Source organism: Stigmatopora nigra, chromosome 2 (genome assembly GCF_051989575.1).
Source record: "Stigmatopora nigra isolate UIUO_SnigA chromosome 2, RoL_Snig_1.1, whole genome shotgun sequence".
Lineage (NCBI taxonomy): Eukaryota > Metazoa > Chordata > Actinopteri > Syngnathiformes > Syngnathidae > Stigmatopora > Stigmatopora nigra.
The window spans coordinates 8,902,014-8,924,573 of record NC_135509.1 but is presented as its reverse complement, the minus strand read 5'-3'; the positions used below and the strand labels follow the sequence as shown (position 1 = coordinate 8,924,573).

General features: G+C 39.3%; 1 protein-coding gene and 1 long non-coding RNA gene across 3 annotated transcripts in view; one reads left to right on the top strand and one right to left on the bottom strand.

The window, feature by feature from the left end:
- Positions 1-290: 290 nt before the first annotated feature.
- The window catches only part of foxb1a (forkhead box B1a), a 34,317-nt gene continuing 12,047 nt past the window's right edge, over positions 291-22,560 (bottom strand). For both annotated transcript variants that reach the window (XM_077734915.1, XM_077734924.1), the window contains 4 exons: positions 14,252-14,394; positions 11,438-11,549; positions 7,050-7,181; positions 291-2,434 (listed from right to left, as the gene is read on the bottom strand). In XM_077734915.1, coding sequence (XP_077591041.1) covers positions 1,170-2,114 — 945 coding nt within the window. In that variant the 5' untranslated portion in view covers positions 2,115-2,434; positions 7,050-7,181; positions 11,438-11,549; positions 14,252-14,394 and the 3' untranslated portion in view covers positions 291-1,169. The remainder of the gene's footprint in view (positions 2,435-7,049; positions 7,182-11,437; positions 11,550-14,251; positions 14,395-22,560) is intronic.
- Positions 2,598-11,910, top strand: LOC144208885 (uncharacterized). The gene is made up of 3 exons (XR_013328943.1): positions 2,598-2,736; positions 9,502-9,631; positions 11,441-11,910. It is a non-coding gene; the product is annotated as an uncharacterized LOC144208885 (long non-coding RNA).

Below are 22,560 nucleotides of genomic sequence, written 5' to 3'. Positions count from 1 at the left end.
CGCGCAGCCTGATGAATGAGGGCACTTGTATGCGCTGTGGCCATGCCATGGTTGCACCGTGCATTCTAATAGAGAGCACAAATCATGTCTGTCTGCACCGAGGAAATGTCCCCTGCTCGAAAATCATACAGGTTGGGATGCTACATAAGTACACGGATAATAGCAATTATTAACGCTGAGGGCGGGAAAAATAATGATGGCATAAAGCAGAAAGCTTCAAATTGGAAGTGTTTCGATTTGTGATGGTATTAATTAAAACGAAAATGAAATTTCAAGAATAACATGATTCCTTTCTGATTGTTTACTTCACTTTTAATGAGAAAATATTTGGATGACCTTTTTTTAATTCTCCCCAATTCATTGCAGACCGTTTGCACACTTTTCAAAAGCACGCATGCTTGCAAAAACAAAAGAAATGGGGTCAAATTTTTAAAAAAACAAACATGAACATTAACACATTTCTTTAGTTTAGAATGCATGCTTCACTTAAAAAAACGTACAAATTTACAGGAACTGATGCACGTGGTCACCACAGCCTTTTTAAATTAAATGCTTCACAGAACACCTTTTTTTCTGGAAAATAGATATCTAAAACGTATAACTAAAAAGTGCATTTTACAACAGTAATTCAGTTATTTTCAATATTCACATCTTGCATTTTGAGCACGTCACATTTATATATATTTATTTTTAATACTGGAATGATTTCCTCCCTTTTTGTGAGAAGATTTTTTTGTTGTCAGTTTGTTTCTATTTTTTTTACATGGGAAATCTCGCCTATTTGGTATACCCTCACCACCCTTTTATTATAAGAAGAGAGCGTTTGTGTTATTTAACATTACAGTAGTCACACAAAAAAAGTGTGCAAAAGTTTTGCGTGTAAAAAAACGGAAAGCTCCATTTAGGATTTTAACGAAACTTCAACTTTTTTCTGTTCAAATAATTTATATATTTTTTTGAAGAGCAATACTGCGAGATTGTGTGCTGCTGGGTATTTTTAGGACGCGATATAAAGCGAAACATTCAACATGTACACAAGTGAATCAATATGTAACTCGCCTTGAATGGAGTCCGACGTACGACACACACACGCATACACACACACACACACATAAACTTTGGGTTTGCAACCAGCAGTTCGTTTAGGGAAGTAGGGGGGGTCCATTTGGTCAGTGTACGGCCACCGACTGGAGAGTGGCCGGGCTTGTGAGCGTCTCATTGGGGGCGGCGGGGCTGCTTTGGCTGGTGGCAGTCTGCGGGGAAGTGGGGCTCAGAGACTGGGGCGAGTTGGACAGGAAGGCCGGGAGATGGTGCGGGAGTGCCGAGAAGCCGGCCATGGAAGTCGGCGTGGGCTTGATCGGCACCGGGATAGCCGGCAAAGTCTGCGCACCGTGACACAGTGACTTAATGGGCACACCGTAAGCGCTGTAGTCGCCGGGCGCCATGGACAGGGGCGACGTCGTGTCCATCACGCCGCCGTTGTATACGTGCGGCCAGGCTGTGGTCAGCTGGTTGTGCAGCGGGTACCCGGCGGACATGGACTGCATGGTAGAGAAGGCCAAGCTCCCGGGGACTTTGTACTCTCGTGCGATGATGTTCTCGATAGCGAACGGGTGTTTGAAGGTGGAGCCCTGGGACACCCCTAGGTTGTAGGTGGACATTTGAGGCAGGTGGGTGCCGGTCGCCGCCTGCAGGGCGCTCAGGCGTAGTTTGGCCTGCTGCTGCAGGTAGTGGGCGGCGTCCGACTGCTTGCTGGGGGCTAAGTGGTCGGAAGCGCCCAGCACCTTGAAGCGTTTACGGCGCCTCAGGAAACTGCCGTTCTCGAACATGTCCCCGCAGCTGGGGTGTAGCGCCCAGAAACTGCCCTTGCCCGGTTGGTCGGGACGTCGGGGGATTTTGATGAAGCAGTCGTTGAAGGACAAGTTGTGCCTCAACGAGTTCTGCCAACGCTGCGTGTTTTCTCGGTAGTAAGGGAAGCGATCCATGATGAACTTGTAGATTTCACTCAGGGGGAGCATCTTCTCCGGACAACTCTGGATGGCCATAGCCGTGAGAGAGATGTACGAATACGGAGGCTTTTGGTCGCTGTACGTGTTTCTCCCCGGACGAGGCATCCCTCCAGGTATAGTTTTCGTCCCTTCCCCAAAAATAAAGTAAAGGGGGGAGAAGAAGAAAAATAAAAAAGTAGTGACCCTTAATTCCTCGGTGCGAGTTTGTGGTTTTTCCTCCTTTTTCTTCTTTTTTTCTTTTTCTCTTATTCATGCAGGACTTGTTCTCCCAGCCTGCGCGCCTGCAACAACGTCTTCGCCCCCCGAAAAAAAAAAGAAAAAGAGGGGCGTCTTTTCTCGGCTCGTCCCGCAAGTGAAGCTCACAAGACTTGATTAGGCCGTCCCGGACTAAGTGGATGATGCCTCCATGGCCCTCCTCGAACCATCTGATAGTTTTATGTAGTGACAAGAGCAGAAAAGACCCCCGCCGAGGCGCTTCCATTAATGTGCCACCTCTTTGCTATCACATGACAATTGCCATGGGAGGAGGAGGAGGGAGAGGAGGAGGTGGGGAAAGGGGGAGGTGGTGGTGGGAGGGGGCGAGGGAGGAAGGCATAATCTGGTTTCATTTACACCTATTTACATGGACACCTTGGGCCAATGGAAATCATTTCCATTTGAAGACAGAAAAAGGGGTGAAAAGGCTCGGCAGCCGGAATTGAACTGCGATGGCACTCAGTGTGTGCAGGTATGCGCCTATGCTTGACACATTTAATTTGACAAAAATATGGCATTTTCATTTATTCCAAGAGGAATTTAAAAAGTGTAATATTTTGAATATTTCGAAAATTGTTGTCATTTCATCTGTTATGTATTTCTATTTTATTACCAATATAAGTACAATTGTATTTTTGAAATTTGTAATACTATGTGTACTCTGCTCAGTCTTATAATTAAAAATTATTCCCACACTAATTTTCTGTTCAAAAACTGGACGAATTTATGGCTCTGAAAATGCACGGTAAACATTTTGAAGGAAGTGAATAGCATGAAAACATAGCAACACAATACACACAATGCTGTTCAAACTCCAAACTTCATGAGGCAATCAGTCCCATTGTGTTTATGGAAAGCAGACTGAAAAGTACTTCAGGAATGCAAATAAACCCTTGAAGATGCTGTGCTGGAAAACTGTATAAAATATCCATAAGTCAATTATATGAATGTGGAAACCAAATGGGAAGCCTATTTTGAACGGCTTGCTATTCACGCTTTTTAGAAGGGACTGAGGGAGTGAGGGGGGGGCATGCAGGGCCACCTTTCCGCTTGGAGGGTTTGCTATGGCAAGGACCACACACACGCACACGCACATTTGCTCATAATTTATGCTAATTCCAAAAGCTCACCCCCTCGCCACCATCACCACCGCCACCCCAATAAATCCACAATACGTCCCATCACCAGTCTGACGGATTACAGAAAAGAATCGCATTGCGGGGGACATTTTAGGCAAAAAAAAAAAAAAGAAAGCAGAAGCTGTCCCCGAAAGATCATCATCTCGGCTCACAATCCACAAAGACTAATTATATGATTAAAATAATATATTAATTGAGTGCGGAAATTTTACTAAAAAATTTAACCCAAAATATTTTGAATACTACATCGTTTTTTTTTTTTTTAGGGGGACAGGGGGTCTTCCCCTGCAGAGTGGCTTTTAACACCTGTCAGTTCCTATTAATGTTCAACCCAAAAAGGTTTTTGTGCAAAAGGAAGTGCGAATAATGACAACACATCGCCATGGATAAACAACTTTTGACACTCATTCATTGGTGAATTTACAATTTTAGAATACCAAAGTGAGGGGGGGCTATTATTGTGTTTAAATCCTGCGCGTAAAAGTCAATCGCATCATCTGGAATTGACGCTCACATTATACACTAACTGTTGTAAATGTCACGCCTGCATTTACGCCCCATTCTTTTTTTTTAGCGCTTAGGCCTTAATGGAAAATGATGAATCTTTCTCCATTTTATTTGCCTATATGCATTTTTTTTCCAAAATGCATTTTCTTGTCACACACAAAGTGTGCTTGAAAACTAATGGGTTATAACCACATAGGGTCTTTGTCGGTGTCCAACGCACACACACTGAAAAATACCACCGTGACTCTGATTGTGAATAGGCTCTCTTAGCTGCACCCAAACTCCCCGAGTTCAAGCAGCAGTAGATCAAGCCTGCTCAATGTTTGGTCATTTGTAGGAGAAAAAAAAGCCCAACAAAGGTTGGGATAAGCCAAATTGCATTGCACTTGTGAACCGTGCCTCAGCCTGAAGTATCCTTTATAAGCAGGAGGGGGGGTACACCCAAGAACAATTTTGTGCACGGTTTTTTTTTCTTCAAAAAAGAGGAGGGGAAAACAAAGGGCACTCTCTGCAACATCTTAAAGTAGAGTAGTGAGGCGTGACATTCCCAGGGTGACGAGACACAATAGACGAGGTCACGGGGATGAAAAAGAGAATCAAACAGCCACTTTCACACGTCTGCCCTCCTCTACCGCGCCGAGCGACACAATGGCAAACAAATGTTGTTAAAAGAGGATCGATGCCATTCATCCTAAAGCAGCGGATGATAGCCAAACAATATTGTCACACACTCAAGCCGGTTGAGATATGCTCGCCACCCAGAGTCACGCAGGGGTGGGAAAAAAACAGGCGCTTTTATGGAACCATTAGGGCCCAAGAGTGCTGCTTAATACACGCACAATGGGGAGACCAGCTCATAAACAATATTCAAGCTCAATCACAATTTGTAGGGAATGCATAATTTGTCGTTTTACTCCATCTACCATGTATGGGGTTTTTTTTTGTATAATTGCAAATATTTCCCTAGTGTGAAATGCAATTATTTGTTATTCTGTAGACATATATTTATATATTATTTGCTATTTTATTCCTTTCTACAAATTATTGTCCTCTACTTTAAAGATCATTTTCCCCTGGTGCAAGCAATAAATTAGTCTACTTTTGCTTTCATTTGGAATATCTGAAAATTAATTCTAATTCCAGAATACATAAAACAATTGCAGCCCATGCGAGGATTTAAAGAGATTTGTCATGGCGTGCGTATTAGTGTGGGCAATAGCAAGAAGAAGAAGAAGAAAAAAAAACAATTTTCATGTCAAGCAATAAGGTCCGGCTTCTAATTAAGTCGGTGGTGATTTCAGCCCCCCGGAGATGTTTTACGGTGCAATTAAGGACGCTCTGATGCTAAGGTATGAATATTCAGCAGAATGACAATTAATTAGCAGACGGAGGGCCCTCATAAGGAGCCCCTCAATGCCAAATTTAGCCCATGTGACGGGACACTCACACTCCTTAAAGGCCATCCTCGCCAGCTAAGAGGAAAATGGCGCTGCGTGAAAATCTCATCTAGGATAATGTTTTTTTTATTTGCCAGGATTTTCTCTTTTATTTTTTTGTCATTGAAATAGACGATATCAGAGCGTTCCTTCATTTGTTGTTTTGTACGGGAAGACATAAGAGGCTGTACCTGGAAAAAGACCTCGGGGCTTTCAGAGCATATGCTCGGATTATGCTTAATGGTCTAATTACATAAATTAGGCATTCATTATACGGTACATCATCTGTAACAGATATCTCAATTGTGCGGAAGGAGGGGGGGACGTTTAATTCAATTTGTATGTCTGTGATTTTAGCTAGTTAAATTTTTAGAGAAATTTGGAACATTTCGAAATAAAAATTGATAATTCTAGAAAAAAAAATCATAGTAATTAACATTATTATACTACCTATATTTAAATATGTTTTAAACTTTAACCCAGTAAATCAAATCCACAAGAAACTGGCAGCAGTTTCACTATATGGCCATCAGATGGGGACAATCACGGCAGTTACATTTAATAGCAGTTTATTTACCCTAAGTGATATAGTCACAATTTGTAAATTCGCCAAGATGATTAATTTATTACTTTTATTATTATTGGGGTTTAATTTGAAGTATAAAATAGAATGCTTCAACAAGAAGTTGAGTCATAATATTTGATACACACCAGCAATAGTTCATGTCCATATAGCTACAATAACAACAATATTGTGAATGTCAGTGTCAATCAAAGAAGGATCACCTCAGAAAAGTCAGATGTACATACAACTAAATCTAAGCGTGTGTGTATGTGTGTGTGAAGGGCTCTCCCAGATCATTGACTCCATATGGTGAGAAACAGCAGGACTGATGAGCACACTACCTGAGGTCCATGTTTGTGCTACGGACTGGAACCACAATAGAGACCCCCCGCTTGCCCCTCAAGCCACCACACGATTCATTACAGACAAGACAGCCCGTCCCGTACAATCATTTCATCATTTAGTTCTTTTTCCTCCCAATTTTATTTCTGACAAGCGCCCACCTAACAACAAATCATCCTATTAAACTACACGTGATAGTTATCGGCTGACAGATAAGATAAGAGAAGCCAAAAGGAGGAGATGTAAATGGGGGAGGAAGATGAGAGAGAGGGAGAGAAAAAAAAAGCCAGGATAACAATGTGACAGTCCATTTCAATGCTAGGGAAAAGTAGGAAGCCCTCGTTACTATGGGATGTTTTATAACGAATGGCTCTTCCATGAATGATAATTATGGAAATTCCAGGCTACATAGCTGGAAATGAGCGAATAATGCAATATCAAGGCACGTTGCGATCATAATATATTAACAATAATCTCAACAGGAGAGTGAACTTTCACCGTGAAGCAGGGTGATAAAAAAAGGGGCCATTATGCACGGGAGGGGAAGAAAAAAAATATGAATTAAGCTCAGTCACAAAGCGTTACATTTCGGAAGGGGATAAAAATTAGATGGGGGGCTTTGAGGTGCACAATAAGAAATGGGATCACAGGATGAAATAATATTAATGGAAGGATAAAGACAGGGGGAAAAGGGCTTTGAAAATCATAACTACTCCACAATGATGATGTGCGGCAACATCAAACGTGACATAAGCAGTGAAGAGCTTTAAATGGATTGATATAGTGGGTCACTTACAGTTTGACCTCTGTGGGTCAAAGTTGTGGGTTTAACCTCCAACCCTGCTTCTTTCCATTGCCCTGGCTTTTCTATTATCTCCTCTTCTTCTCCACACAGAGAACTGTTGGCATGTTCCTACATGCTGTTTACCTGGAATTAATCAAAAGAATGAAGGTTCAAAAGATTAGAGATCATTTAGTTGACACCCAGTGTTCATTAGACCGTTACAGCAATGCCACAAACAAGTCATTCAGTCCTTTGGGGATTTAAGACAACGGGTAAATCCTTTTTTATTTTTTTTATTGTGTGCTTTTGTGGTTAGAAGGCACGGCGGCGGTCTTTGTACGACTCGTGTTCATCCAGACCTTGGCAGTGATCGGAAACACAACTGGGACTAAATGAGGCACATTTTCTTTCCGTCTTTCATCTTATACATGAGGGAAATACTTAAGCCTCCAAGGATGACTAACCAAGCCAAAGACCAGAACAACACAATACATTATAATAATAAAAATAGGAAAGGTGTTTATCACACTAATAAACAAAAACACATGTCAAATGGTAGGGAAACCCGCGGGGAAGGTAATACTGTACACAACATATCTTTGGATTTAAACTCTTAAAATAGTTGTGAAAAGTTCGTCATTGTAATTATTGTCCGGACATCTAGCTTTCTCCGTAAAAGAGATCCAACTGACAGAATTTGATTCTAATTACAGAGAGAAATACAGCAATGCCAGGCGGATACACTGTATATCACTGGTGTCAAAGTGGCGGCCCGTGGGCCAAATCTGGCCCGCCGCAACATTTTGTGCGGCCCGAGAAAGTAAATCATGAGTGCTAAATTTCAGTTTTAGGATCAAATTAAAATAAAGATCATAGATGTATATTAAATTTCCCGATTTTCCCCCTTTTAAATCAATAATTGTAATTTTTAGTCAATTTTTCTGTGTTTTTAGTTGAAAAATCATTTTGTAAAATCTAAATATATATATAAAAAGCTAAAATAAACATTGTTTTAGATCTATAAAAACTGAATATTCAGGGCTTTTAATACAGTTCTTTTAATCCATTTCTAAAAAAAAAAAAATCTAAATATTATATCTAAAATGGTCCGTCCCACATAAAATCGAGTTGACGTTAATGCAGCCCGCGAACCAACCCGAGTCTAACACCCTTGCTGTATATATACTGCTTCTGATTGCTTGACCAGCTCACTGCAGAGAGGTAATATGCATGACACAATTCCAGGCACTAATTCATTTGTTTAGTAATAGGGGGAAATCTAACCTGAGCTGGTGAGGAAAACATAAAAGTCCCGTTAATCCACAACTAATCAAAAAGAGGACAGGAAATGAGGATTTTGTGATATTAATTAAGTTGAGGCTTGGATATGTGGACATTCGGAGAAAAAAACAGCGACACGTTGGTGCATCATTATTCCTCGAGACTACAATGTCAGAGTGGAGATGCAACCTTGTACGACAGGCAGCTGAAGACCACGTAGAGCATGGCGAATGGTGAGAAAAGAATATGTATTTATGTGTCTGAAATCTTGTTGATAAAGGCCACTTGAAAGCAGTATTCGGTATAGGGGATTTGTCAGTGAAGGCTAGTGGCAACACAGCAAATGAACTGTGATGTTGATTAGTGTAGGCCCTTAAGAGGCGACACTTGAAACTAATGCTGTTGACTCTGACGTGTTCAGGAGCAAGTACTTCAACGGTAGACAAGCATTTGAATTATACTCGGGGAATAATACACACGGGTTGTGGCAGGCACACAAAAGAATGCAATTACATTTCTGTCAAACAAATTTGATCTGGAGTTAAGGTTTTTGGGTTATTATAATGGACTGATGGGAAAGAGTAGGAAGAAATCCTATGAAATGTCAAGTATTGGCCCATATCAAGCAAGAATCATCACTATTGGTCACACAGGCGGTGAGTTGCATTCAGATATTAACATTCTTTTCAGCTCGGGAAATGTTCTGTCCCCAAACCCCCCCTTGCCTAATCCCATCCTATTTAAAATGACAAATAATTAACTTTCAGAAGAAAATGCTGTTGTTGTGACAATGAGGAGGGTAAAGTACTTTGAAGAAGTGTCACACTTAAGTTAAAAACATTTGGGGGGGCTTTAAAAGTAACGACTTGGTGATGAAAAGTCATACATTTGTCACTATTGATCATGTATGATCATTAATACACAGTACAAGAACACATATGTCACATTGCAAGGTGTGTGAAAGAAATCTGAAACAATATAGTTTCTTTTCTGTGAGTCATTTACCCAACACTAATTTTAGTTTAAATTCCCCCACTTTATCTATAGGTACAAATGTCACCTACCACTGGACATGTTTTGCTGATAAAATCTCATTAAAAATTATTTAAAACAGTTGTAAAATGTGTTTCTCTCACTACTTGTCAATGTCGGACAGTTGTAACCCTATATTTCTCTCTTTCAGGGATGAAAGTGTAGGTTTATGTCTCAGACTGAAATCACACGTCAAGACTCGCCCCTCAAGGCTTAAGAGGCCACTTGGATTTTCAACATTCAGTATTTCTGAACACGCTCTTCTTACCTAACCTGAGCAGGTTGTAGATTAGTACACTCTATATAACCAGTACGACTGAGGAATAATTTTACAAAAACAAATACTTTTATGGCGCGCATTAATCAATGATTTATTTGTCTTAGTTGCTTATTTGTTCACATGAACACACACAGACGGAAATAGAACATTTTTACCCAATATTTCTAAGCGTTTAAGTGTTTAAATGAATGAATCGATAAGAGCAATGTTATTCAATCATTACCGTATTTATGCCCTCATCCCAGTGACGGACTCCAACAGGCGCTAAACCAACTCAGGTGATATTGACTAGTAAATGCGCACCAATAAAAAGCATTTCATCGGGTGATGCCAACATGATTAATTTGCACACTAAAATCCATGTGAGGCCTCCCAGTCGTTGGGGGCAGTGAAAAGGCATTCTGCTTCTCAGCACAACTGCTACCCAGACAAGCCGTTATGAGAGAGTCTATCTATGGAATGGGATGAATAGCAAATTAATAATTAGCCATGTAATTTCTCCTCAGGAATTACTGTGCGGCAAACTGGCTGGTGAATTTAATTATTAGTAGCCTTTTTGTTTCCATGTCCCTCTCATTACTGTCAGGATTGATGTAACGTAAACTTCATTAAAAATTAAAGCGGGAGTCTTAATTATGAGGCTACACTGACTGAAGTTAGAATTAGCCAACTCAGTGATGTGCAAATGAGAGCATTATTTAAGAAACATGCTGGAAGTAGTTATGCTAATTTCAAGAGTTCACAGTAGCAGACCTTTTCACTTGCACTTGCATATTCATTAAACACACTATGCAAATTTAATGTAGCAGTCTTCGTAATGCCTTGTTAATTTATTCAGATTTATCGAGTACGACTTGTAAAAAGTACAAATTTAATTACAGTAGTATCTCCTTGGAATTTAAGGGATATGGCCAAGGTTTTAAACTGTGTAAATCAGGAGTCTGGAGGAAACGAGAATGAAAGGACACTGCTGTTAATAGCCAAGCTTGCAAGACATGATGATTTACCTAAGATATGATTCAAGGGAAAAATACCTAATGCATACTTAGCTAGGCATACCCCCCCAAAAAGCATATAGAGTTGTAAAATGGTGAGAAGTTAACACAGATTTTCATGCCATAATGTAATGAAATAAGATCTTCCAATTCATTTAATAAAGGTGGTGCGCTTGAAATACAGACTTCACTATTTCTTAACACTGAGAAAATGGTCAAGACTAAACAGTTAGAAATATTTGAGGAAAACTAATATTTGTGGGGATAAGAGGTCCAAGAAAATAATGAAAATTTAACTAAGTTAGCCTCAATAATGAGACAAAATGTGGAAAAGTTAAACTTGCTGAAAGGGTCATGTGGTTAATGCACAATTGTGTATGTTAGGCTTTATAGAACAACATTAAATTATTAGTAAAATAATGTTTTTATGGTGAAATGAAGGTAAATATTTATCCTACTACTACAATGTTATGTCAGTCACAGTAACATTTGCAATATGGAAATAAGCAAAATGATAGGTGAGATGAAAACGCTCATTTTATAATGCAGATACAATAGTACTTTATAAGATAACCATGTGCAAATTGCCCATTAACACTTAAAACTAAACAAACAAACAAAAAAAGATATATATCTTCATATATTGCATTTTTCAGATTATAAATTCCACCTGAGTTTAAATTGCATTGGCGTAATACGGAATTTTTGGGTAATAAAGTAACAATAGTAAAGGTGGGGTATATATTGCATGAATTGTGCTTTGTCTAGTAATTTCTAGTTGTATTTAAATGAACACTATATTTGTCTCTCACCAGGTAAAAGCGAGCGCTTGTCCACTGTGAAGCCCAATAATCTTCTTATCTTGAAGTAACATGGTCAATTGTCAGTGACTGGATGTAAACCCTCTGGGACAGCATTAAAAGTCTGAATGGGAGGAAAAACAGCAATGTGAGAAGTCTAATCATTGTGGCGGTGAAAACAACCTGCAGACAAGCACTAAGAGGGCCACACGGCTTTGACCGAAGCGCCACACAAACACCACTCCGGGACATAATTACATTGACTGGTTGTCTGTTAGTCTTGTCTGTTCATCCTCCCTTGGGATGTGTACTTGGCACTCTGTGTGTGACTGCACACCATAATGGTCTACAGGACGCTAATGAAATCACCCTTAACAGCTTTCTCTTAATAAAAATTAAAAGGTCTAAACACAGGAACCAAATAAATAGAAAATGCTTTTTAAATATACACTGTACCGTTATATTGTTGTTGTTGTTGTTTTTATCTTCCAGGAAAAACTACGTGTTTTATTGCACAGCTTATGTGTAGAAAAACATTAAATGCAATCCAAAACAGCAAATGCAAGTGCCTGGAAAGCTTTCAGATGTACCATAAACACTTCTGAGTTGATTACATAAATATTGCATTACTCAATTATTTATGTGTTATTAATTAGAAAACATTTACTTAAAAAGGAAAATATTTGCAAGTACCCTACCGGGCCCTCTGCTTAATACATTGAAGCATACTTCATTTGCATAAACATATAATATTATGTTTACGGTTTCATTTGCATACTTAGGAATCATAAATAGAATCCGTGCACACACATGCGTTGAAGTACGGCATATTTCAAGATTAAGGAGTTTTGATTAATTGTTGCATTTTGCTCCGGATAAAAAAAATATTTTAAAATGCTATAAAAATTAATAACAGAATTTTAAAAAACTGGTCCGGACTGGTAAATCTCTTTCTATTTTCACGCGGACCGACTAATGGGGAGGGCGATAATTTAAGACAAAATTTGTGGGGGTGGGCTCGGTGCACGAATGACAACCAAAACAGTAAAAAAAAAAACAAGCCCAAGCATAATAGCAATTATTTTTTCCTATTATAACAATTTTTCTCATTTCAAGTAGGAGGGTGAGATTGAAAACGTTAATATTTTTTACCCTGACGGACCGTCAATAGATAGCTCGCGGACCGGTACCGATCCACGAACCAGTGATTGGGGACCGCTAATATAAAGTATCAGTTCTGTTAAATTGTCAGTGTGTATCCGGGGCATGTGTCATGACATATAAGGTAGTGTGTACCCCAAAGACAGTGATTGTACAATCAGCCTATTAGAAAAACGCCCTGCTGTTTTCCCACATTATTCTGACGAATGTCAAAATTAAAATGCGGCGCCTATTCAAACCCTATTGAACCTCAGACTAGCAGATGACTTAATATATGTCCTTGATCATCTTCAGTGGAAGCATTTCCATTTCTCCTCACTAAGAGTGACAGATGTGAACCCTCTCGTTGACCATAATTAATCTGTGTTTAGAATGAACCGGCCGCAGAGTGGAGGGGAGGCGTATCTATCGCCCAGGGTCTGAGGGCCTCCAAGACAGTTGGAGCTGCCGGGCCCCATGCTTCTCCGTGTAATTATCCCATTGCCTTGAATAATGGGACAAGGGGGATCAGAGGGATGCTTTGATAGAGATGAGATTAGTTTAATCAAGTTCATTGCTTGGGCTAGGCCAGCGAATCTCATCATCCCTCCCCTCAAATCACTGCAGCCTCACCACACCCACCCAACCACCCGAGCTCCCTTTACACACGCCACATTAGCTGGAAAAAATTTATGACATCGTTAGTTTTAAGCGCCACCTCCGTTAGGGCAACGTGTACTTTAAAGAAGAAAGTTCGGTGACATAAGCGGATCATTGATGATTCCAAATTTGAATGACGGTGTAAATATCATCAGTAGGTTACAACTTTCAAAAAACATACAACCGATGGCTGAACATTAGATATGTCAATGCAGGGAATTAAAGGGCTACCTAAAATGATGATTGTTTTTTTTTTTTAATTAAGGTAAAGTGAATAGAAGCAAATGATCATTCAAAGCAATTGTCAAATCATTTTAACGAAAGAAGCCTATTGCATGTCAAGTCAAAAAATAACATTTCATTTAAAGAACACTGCATTGTTATGGTAGTCAAAAGAGAATTTTGCATCATTAGTTGCTATGCACATGGAGTACTTTAGTAAAATAGCCTACTACTGGCTCAGGCATTGTGTATTACATGATATTTTCATACCAATGTACAAATGCTCATTTAGAAACTTCCGAATTCAATTTTTAAGGATATTGTTGTTGTGTTAACATGTTTCAATTCAGATTGATAACTAAGTCGACACACACTCCTCAATAGCTCTGTAGGCATACGAGACCGCCATTGCAGCACAATTTGGCGAGTCATTTATCAAAAAAGACATTGGATTAATTAAGCCTGGGGACTAAATTAGCCTCCCTCCTTGCTCATCAAGGTGTACCCTTGGTTTCATTTTGGAGGAGGGGTTGACGACTCCATGCTGGTGATGAGGCATCGGGGATTTGCTATTGCTAGCATGTATTTAACTTGGAAGAATTTGTTGACCATGATTCTGTTAACTGTTATAGCAAGACATGGATCAAGCGTAGAAAGGCCCTTCCGTGTTATGCTATTTTGAGTCGTTTATTATTCCAGATTGGGAAAAATATATTTTCTGTACGTTATCAAAATATGTATGTTTTGGTTTTTCCACGATACATTGAAGTAAGAAACTGACATACAAATTGGGTGTAATCTTACCACAGACTGGGTTCATTAGTCGGAAGTATCTCGTCCCAAGACGATTCACTAGAGTGGGGGGTCACGCTTTTGATGAATGGACAGAGTTTGCTTGTAGCTCCAGGCAAGGATTCCGCACCTCAAGAGGCAGCCGCCACGCAACTCTGTTTCGTGCAAAGAACCGGAAGAAAAGAAGGGAGGAAATGAGGGGGAGCGAGGGACAGAGAAAGAAAGCGAGGGATGAATTTGGATTACCCACGAGTTGTGTCTCCCCCGAGTCCCGCATCCGAGAGACATTAGGAATCTAATGTGCTATTATTCTCCATCACCCCCCTAAGCCTAAAACATCTGTCCTTGGGGTGTCTCCGGTAATAGACATGGGCTTTCGGACCCTTGGCTGAGACAAGATAGCAGCTTCTACAAGGGCCCTTGACGTGCCGCCGACTTAATCCGCGAGTACTTCCACAAAATTGACATTGCCTAGAGAGTAAAGCAATCACCCGACACGGTGCAACACGGCATTCTTCTTTCTGCTTTACAACGGATGAGCTGACCTTTAGGAGGTCTGGCAAAGAATTTAATTTGTCTCAACAAGTTTCTTAAGGAATTTGCTTGGCATTTCTGTTTCTCAAAGCTTTGCAGATGAATCAGGTCCAAATATACGTTTTCATGATGGGCACAATGGCATTTCTTATAAGATTTAAAAACAACGAACGTGGTGTCCTTTAGAATATTTGGCTAAATGATTGGTTTGTTATTTAGGATGTCCGGATTTGGAACCATGGGGTCATGTTTTGAGTCTGGTCACAGGCAGGATTTTACAAATAAAAACATGATGAATAGATGTATGTGTCTGGTTTGACTATTAGGTTTTTTTTAAACGTTTTTGCGCCCAATCCTACTGTAGAAAATTTTCTTTTATTTGAAGGGAGACATTTGTGAATCTGGAAGTAATAAATTGAGTTATAGAAATTTTGTTTTGTGAGATTTTTTCTAATGAACAGGAAAGACTGAGCTCTTTAGAGTCGAAGCGAATGGTAGCATAAATAGGAAATAGTATCACATGTAGCTTTGAGATATTCCTGGGATGTGTTGACAATAGCACACAGCAAGAATCTAGTTAACCTTTTGGCTTTAAGGACCAAATGCTGTCAAATTCCACAATGATGACACTTTGATCCTGACATAAATGAAACGTCTGTTTTCATTGATCCCTCTCTGATCCGGTGTATTGCTTTATAATTTTGTCCCACCAGATCAAATGCGATATTTCTACCCCCTGCCCAAAAAAATAAAACACTTCAACACTGTGAGTATTGTATCCTAAAGGTCCATTTGAAATTTCTTTCAATTAAAACATTAAAACGACATGAACTGAAACATTTTTCTGTATCTTCCGAGCACAGGAATAATTGTTTTCACATGACCATGAGTAGAATATTCATGATATTCATATTTAACATGAAAGATCAGTTAATGGAGGCCTAGTATTTGATGTTGTATTTCTGCTAAGTGAATTAAATCTAGTCAAAGAGCGCTGATATTTGTCTTAAAGGCTTTTGCGCCCCCAAGGTCTCATTATTAATGCGTCCCCTAAATGAAAAGAATATATCTTGATTCATTAATTATTGATGAGTGCGAGGGAGGGGGGGGGGGGGGCTTATGGGCACTGATTAATTTAAGTGAAATAATATTTCAATGGTGTAAAAGACAGGATAACGACAACTACGCGTTGCCAATTTTCCAAATAGATCCATCATAGAAAGTGGATGGGACCACACAGTCCGGGGAGAAAGAGTCTTTCTCAGCTACGTTTACGTAAAGTGTCAGTTGAGCAGATGGGCTGCTCTGGTGCCTTCTACTCGCTGGTGTTTCAGTTGAGCAATTAAAAGTTTCAGGCTGTTTTTCCTCTCTCTTCCCCCTACTGTACAGATTGCAAACATGACAAAGGGTCAAATATCTGCAAGGGGAAAAAGAGTGGAACAACTGTTCCAGCAAGGGAGGCGCTTTGGACTCAGCTGGTGTGCAAACAGACGAGAATTCACCTGCAAGAAGATACGTAATCGCCCAACAGTGAATAATTACTGCAATAATTACCCGGCTCTAAATGAATCTGCAAGATGGCCTCGTGCGCAAATGGCGTCAAGAATAACAGGTGTTGAAAGTGCCTCGAAGGGACGGAGATTAAAGATAGTTTCGTTATCCCTGTTCTCCTTCAGGCAAAACTCTTCTGTATTTTATCCCGTCACCCAAAGCAAGGGTCATGTGGGGGCCCTATTTTCCCCCGGCTCGGCAGTTTCGGGAGCGATGGGGTTTTTGACAGAGAACGAATGTTGTTTAATCTGGGAGTATGAGCCGTCCTTGAGTTTCCCGGACACAGCGTGTCCACATAACCGGCAGCTAAGAGGACTTGGGTTGTAGTAAGGCTCATTACTGGCAGCCACATGCTATACCTTGTGCTGAAAAAATATGGACACAGTGTAAAGCAAACTGGGGTTGAGTTCTGTCATGTGTTTCCATACTGTTTACAAATCAAGTGCGCAGTTGGGATTTTTTCCATTGAATTTTTTTAGCATAATTTCTCATCACAAAAGATGAAGAAATGATTGAAAAAAAACTATATTTTTTGTTTTTTGTTTTTTTAAGAGTAGTTGCCACTTTATTGCGTCTCCTTAGAAGCCTAGTGGCTGTAAATATAATTCTGTTTTGACTAAAGCAATGAAGCAAATGAGCCTAGGGGTGTTTGTTCTCGTAAGAATTACTTAAGACTTGTCAAGATGCCACAACTCGTGCTAGGGTTCCCAGGCTCTTTTTCTGTTTGTTTTTCCAGACTTCCTGTGTGTTTTTGAAATGGCTACAGCAGGTGGAACGGATCTTCTACACCAAGAGTTAAAATATTTGTTCTCAAGCCTAAGTGCTGTGTATTTTATACAAGCACTTATAAATGATCATTGCATTTGAGTGCAACTGAGCGGGATGCCCAGACATTGTTTATAACACAAAAGGATGGCCCTACACGCAAAGCGATTTATTCCCATTTCCATTTTGATATGACCAGAATATGTCTATGCAAAATCAAGATGAATGTGCGCTTGAAACAGACATTGCTTGATTATAGTATACGCATGACATGCTGCACTTTATCTTTTACGGTGTCCTGTTGTCTTATAATGTTGCATCATTAGTTTCCCTGACAATGATTTAGCTTTAAGCCTGCCACGCCATTGACCTGTGTTGTGTTTAAATGTAACCTTCTTTCAGTCCAAGACGTCATTTGTCACTTCTGAGCGGTCAAATACACACAAATTGCCCACAACCTGCCATCCCCAATGACAGCGATACATTGAGGGACTGCAAAATAGGAGAAGGGGAAATCACCCGCATCTATTACATTTACATGGTCTGGGAGGGTTAGCAAGTCCATCCTGAAAGATAACCACCTCTAATTTCTTTGGGGATGATGGGACCTTGGTTTGGCTGTCGAGCTTGTGTTCCAGGTCAGGGGTCCCTGAATGTTAACTAAGACCCGCAGGAACAGGTCAGCAGGCAGGCCAAGGGACCCAAGGAAAGCCTTTGCCCACCTTGTATACTAGCGGGCAACAATCCGTGCGGAAAGTCGCCATCCGTCTTTGGCACAATGCTAATGAGCCATTGTAAAAGAGGTCTGGGGTTAGGAGAGCTATCCAGGTGGTGCCTCCCTGTGGCTAAGCACAGAAACACTCGGTTTCCTTACTGTATTTCTTGCAAAGGTGACAAAAATGTTTGGGGTATTCACAAGTCCTAAGCACTTATTTGCCCATTTTGTTAAAGCCTTATGATGTAGCAAACAAATTATAGTGTGGCACGATGTTCATTACAAGGTTGATGATTATATTATATTAACATATACGTATTTAGCCTGTTCTCCATTTGATTATTATTATAATGCATCAAATATCATTTATCCTATAAATGCAATTTATTCATCACTAGCATGTTTTTTTCCTCAGCTGGTATTTTGGTGCGACTTATAGTCCGTATAATACAGCGTTACTCTAAAATCCAGATTGAAACCTATTTTTTTTCATAAAAACTACGTTTTTACACTCCAAAAGACAGCTATGACAAAGTATATATTGTGCAGCCCTCAGTTCCAACAGCAGACCCTGGAGCTCAGAGTAATGAAATAGAGAAAAAACATTATATAAATGTGTATAACTGAAAAATAAAAAAGACTGAAATGATCATTTTACCACATAAGATGAGACTGACATATATATAATTCTGAACTACATACAGTATTTACACTCCCTAACATAAATAGACAAACAGTTAATTTCTCTTCTGCTTACACAACATGTTACAACAATTTATGCACAATATATTCCATATTGTGTCATTTTTCAGGACCACACCTCATAAAAGGTACACATTTAAAGGACAATACGCCATCATATTCTTGATCAATGTGTCTGATGTTATCTTCTCTAATTGGGGTTCCGATGAAATGGCCAATTAAAAAGGGCTCCATTGCTTTGTTAATAAAGCAGTGACTCGAGGGAACATTTGGCTGGCAGTTAATTATGCAGCACTCTCAGACTCTCTTTTGGCCAAATGTACAGTACTGAGACCATAAACCTGTTATTATACTGTGCTTCCTTTTCATATTTGCATAACAGAAAGCGTCAACGTGTGTTTTGTTGTAGCCGCTGCATTCAAAAGCTCACAATTTGGGAGTTGGTTGTTTAAGCAGAGATACATTAACAGTTGATACAAACTCACTGGATATAACTCTGGTAACCAAAAAAATCTGGGGATTATTCTGGATATTTCCATCTACTGTAGGTTCACTATAACGCCAACTCTAAAAGCCTTAACTAGAACTCTCAGCCTTGTCTTAAACAATTCATTGAACTATGCTTCATACAAACTCTGCAAAAAAAAGAGCTTGAATAGAAGAAAAATTGCTGTTGGGTTTCAAAAACAAAATCCCCAAAGCTGGTGGAAATTAATACATAAAATAGGGTTTGTGCTTAATAAAACAATTTGAAGGCAAAACTACAATATTAGTGTATGTTTGGTTGAAATGTAAAACTATTCTCATTGGTAGTTTAACTAGATTCAGGTTTTTTTTTTTTTATAGACAAAGCCTTTTTAAGATAGTATTTACGGACAACTGTGTGTCAATGTATGAACTTGACAAAAGCATTATTCAACCGCAAGGGGCTTTACAGTGAATGAGATCAGTTTCCCCTCAGCCATAATAAAAAATATTGGCTTTTAACAGCGACATTAAAGCGCAAAGGAGCTGGAGGCCATGTCGATATTGTGTAAAAGCCAAAAGACACGGGATGAACGCTGTGTAGATTTCAAGCGCAAAACAACCACGGCTTCAAGTGAGAATGAGCAAATACGTATCATTTGTGTGACATAAAAGAGACGATAAAATAATTAAATATTGAAACGTCTGTAGAACATAAATGTGAATTCTCGCTATGTCTGTCTCCAGCTAATTGAGTTGCTACCAAGAATGTTAGCACTCGGGAGAATAATTTGTCAGTGCAAAACATCGAATGGACCAATTTATTGGTTGCTGCAGGCGGTAGAGTTCCAACAGTCTTTGATCAACCTTTTTAGGTCAGTAACTCTTGAAATACAGAGCGAAAAATTACATAGCGGAGAAAATATTTCATCTTTCTAAAAGACGAGGAAGTATTTTTGTAGCTACACTGTAGCTCTTAATGGCGGATTACTTCTTTTTGAAGGCTTGAAGCCAAAAGTAGGAAAATAAGAGCTTTGGTGCACAATGTTTATTGTTTTGCACGGATGGAAACTTAAACATTTAACATGAAAAAGTGACAGAAAGAGTAATTATAAGTTTTGCTTTGTCGCGTCACCCACAAGATGTAAGTGGATTCCACTGACAGTTACCAGTAGGCTGACTCACATTGTCAATTACAGTAAGCCTTCAAACGCTTGATGTTGGCAGAGGCGTTGCTCAATCTTTGATTTGGAACGATTTCTAGCTTTTGATAACTTGACAGATGTGCAAAACATGTTGTTTGCTAGCTGAGACAAACGTCAGAATTAGGTGTTGGCCCGACACTACAGAAAGACATCACTAACAAATAGTGTCCTCGTCTAGTACTTTAAGTGAACTTTTTGCTAGAAAAAAATCAAAAACTGCATTTCTTATTTTAATTAGGTTAATTTTGTCTATCAATTATTTGTGATTATGAATTGGAATTTTGAGTTTGATTAGTAGGGTTGCAGAGAAGAAGAGAGGATAAAAGAGAAGATATTTTTAACAGTAGAACTCACTAGAGAAGACATGGTTAATAGTAAAAACTCAACAAACAGTCCAAAAATCCCTTCATCCTGAGTCTACTATATCCATAACCAGTTTCCAACCTCCTTCCTACCCAATAATGGGCTCATTTGTTGACATTCCCGAGTCAATACATTGAGCAGCCATAACAAATAATGCCATTTCTAAAGCTCCTTTATTAGAATGAGCACTGTTCACAATCTGTAAAAACGCTGCACCCATGGTTACCAGAAACAGAAGTACTACTGACAAATTCTTCTCCTGTATCCTTTAAGTCCATCTATCAAGGAGCTCCAAAACATGGTGTCATGTTAAAACATGTAAAACTTAATTACAACAGCACTGTGACAAACTATATTGCAATATGGTATTCCTCTTTTTGGGCTGATTTAAACAAGTCACTGCTGAGGACCATCTCCCATTCACTTAACCTACAATTGGTAACAAATGGCAATTATGCAGGCCGTAAAAGGAAATAGTGAGAGCTATGTTTTAAAAAATGCTGAATTGGTCCAATTAATGGAGGCAAAAAGAGAAAACTAGGAGAAGCTTATCATCCTGTGTGCTTTCAAATATGCTGCGTCAACATAAGCAGGCTACATTTGCTTTGCCAACGTTAATTTAACTGAATGCTTGTTTTATTAGGTTTTCCATTTGCGTAGATTCTTGTCAAATAACATAACATACTCTCTTGAGAAATGCATTAATCCCAACAAAAATAAAACGTGTTTAATTAAAATTCTAATCACAGAGCAATTTTTTTTTATCTGAATACATCTCACAAAACCCCCTGTGGCTTATCAAACTGAGAAACTCTGAATGAATAGATCTAATAAACTAAAGTGTATTTACTTGGAATATGTCAACACTACATAACACGGTTGTGTTGTATTTTCATTTCACGCGCAAAAACCTTTTAACGGAGGTCTTCAAGATGAGATATAAGCTTGTCGCGGTGGCTGGTGCATGTACGCCGTCTCAGAGGACCTTTAAATTTCAGACAGAAAAGTCTGTTCTTTCGCAATGAGGTTAAAGTGTGGGGGACAAGTGAGGAAAATCACAGCTGAATGCATTAATTAGGTAGACCTAACAGCATATTTATCAAAGGCTAAGCCACATGGGAATGATCCTGGGAAGGATCTTGTAAAAGACAGGACAGGTTAATAGAATAAAAGGCCTTGAATAGAATGTGAGCTAATACATAAAATATCAACCTGATCTCACGTGTAAACGAATCATTAGGACGAAACCATTAAATGTGATGGCAAGCTGCTGACTGCTTAGCGCTGGCAACGACCTTCATCGGGCCTGACAGTTGGCTTCTTATGTTCACTGATTAAAATGTCAACGCCTTGGACTTAACTAGAGAAAAATCCACGTGAAATGAAACAATATTTGTTCAGAGCCACAAAGTGGACTGGGACACAATTCCACCTACTGGATAATCTTTGGACGGATTCCATTTTGACGCTAGGTAAAGTGGCATAAAGCGCTGGCGAATTCTGATTTACCATATTTTCACGACTATAAGGCGCACCGCATTATAAAGCGCACACTCAATGAGTGACATTTTTTCCATATATAAGGCGCACTGTATTTTAAGGTGCACTGTATTATAAGCGCACTGTCTATTTTGGATAAAATTGAAGACTTTTAAGTGCGCCTTATAGTCATGAAAATATGATAATTGCAATTGACTTCCAGGTATGAAGCACTCACTACACAGTCACCTTTAGAGCCAGCCATTGTTGATATTTTGGATTTTTTTTTAAATAAAATCCTGCAGTGGGGGAGGAGCTATATGATGGAAGATTTTGTAAACTAAGATGGCATCTGCATATTTAACAGTATTGTTTTTGTGGTTTTTTAATATCCGACAGTGGTGGTTTTTCGTTTTTGGTTTTCTGTTTTTTCCATATATAAGGCGCACTGGATTATAAGGCGCACTGTCTATTTTGGAGAAAATTTAAGACTTTTAAGTGCGCCTTATAGTCGTGAAAATACGGTAATTGCATTAGAGTTG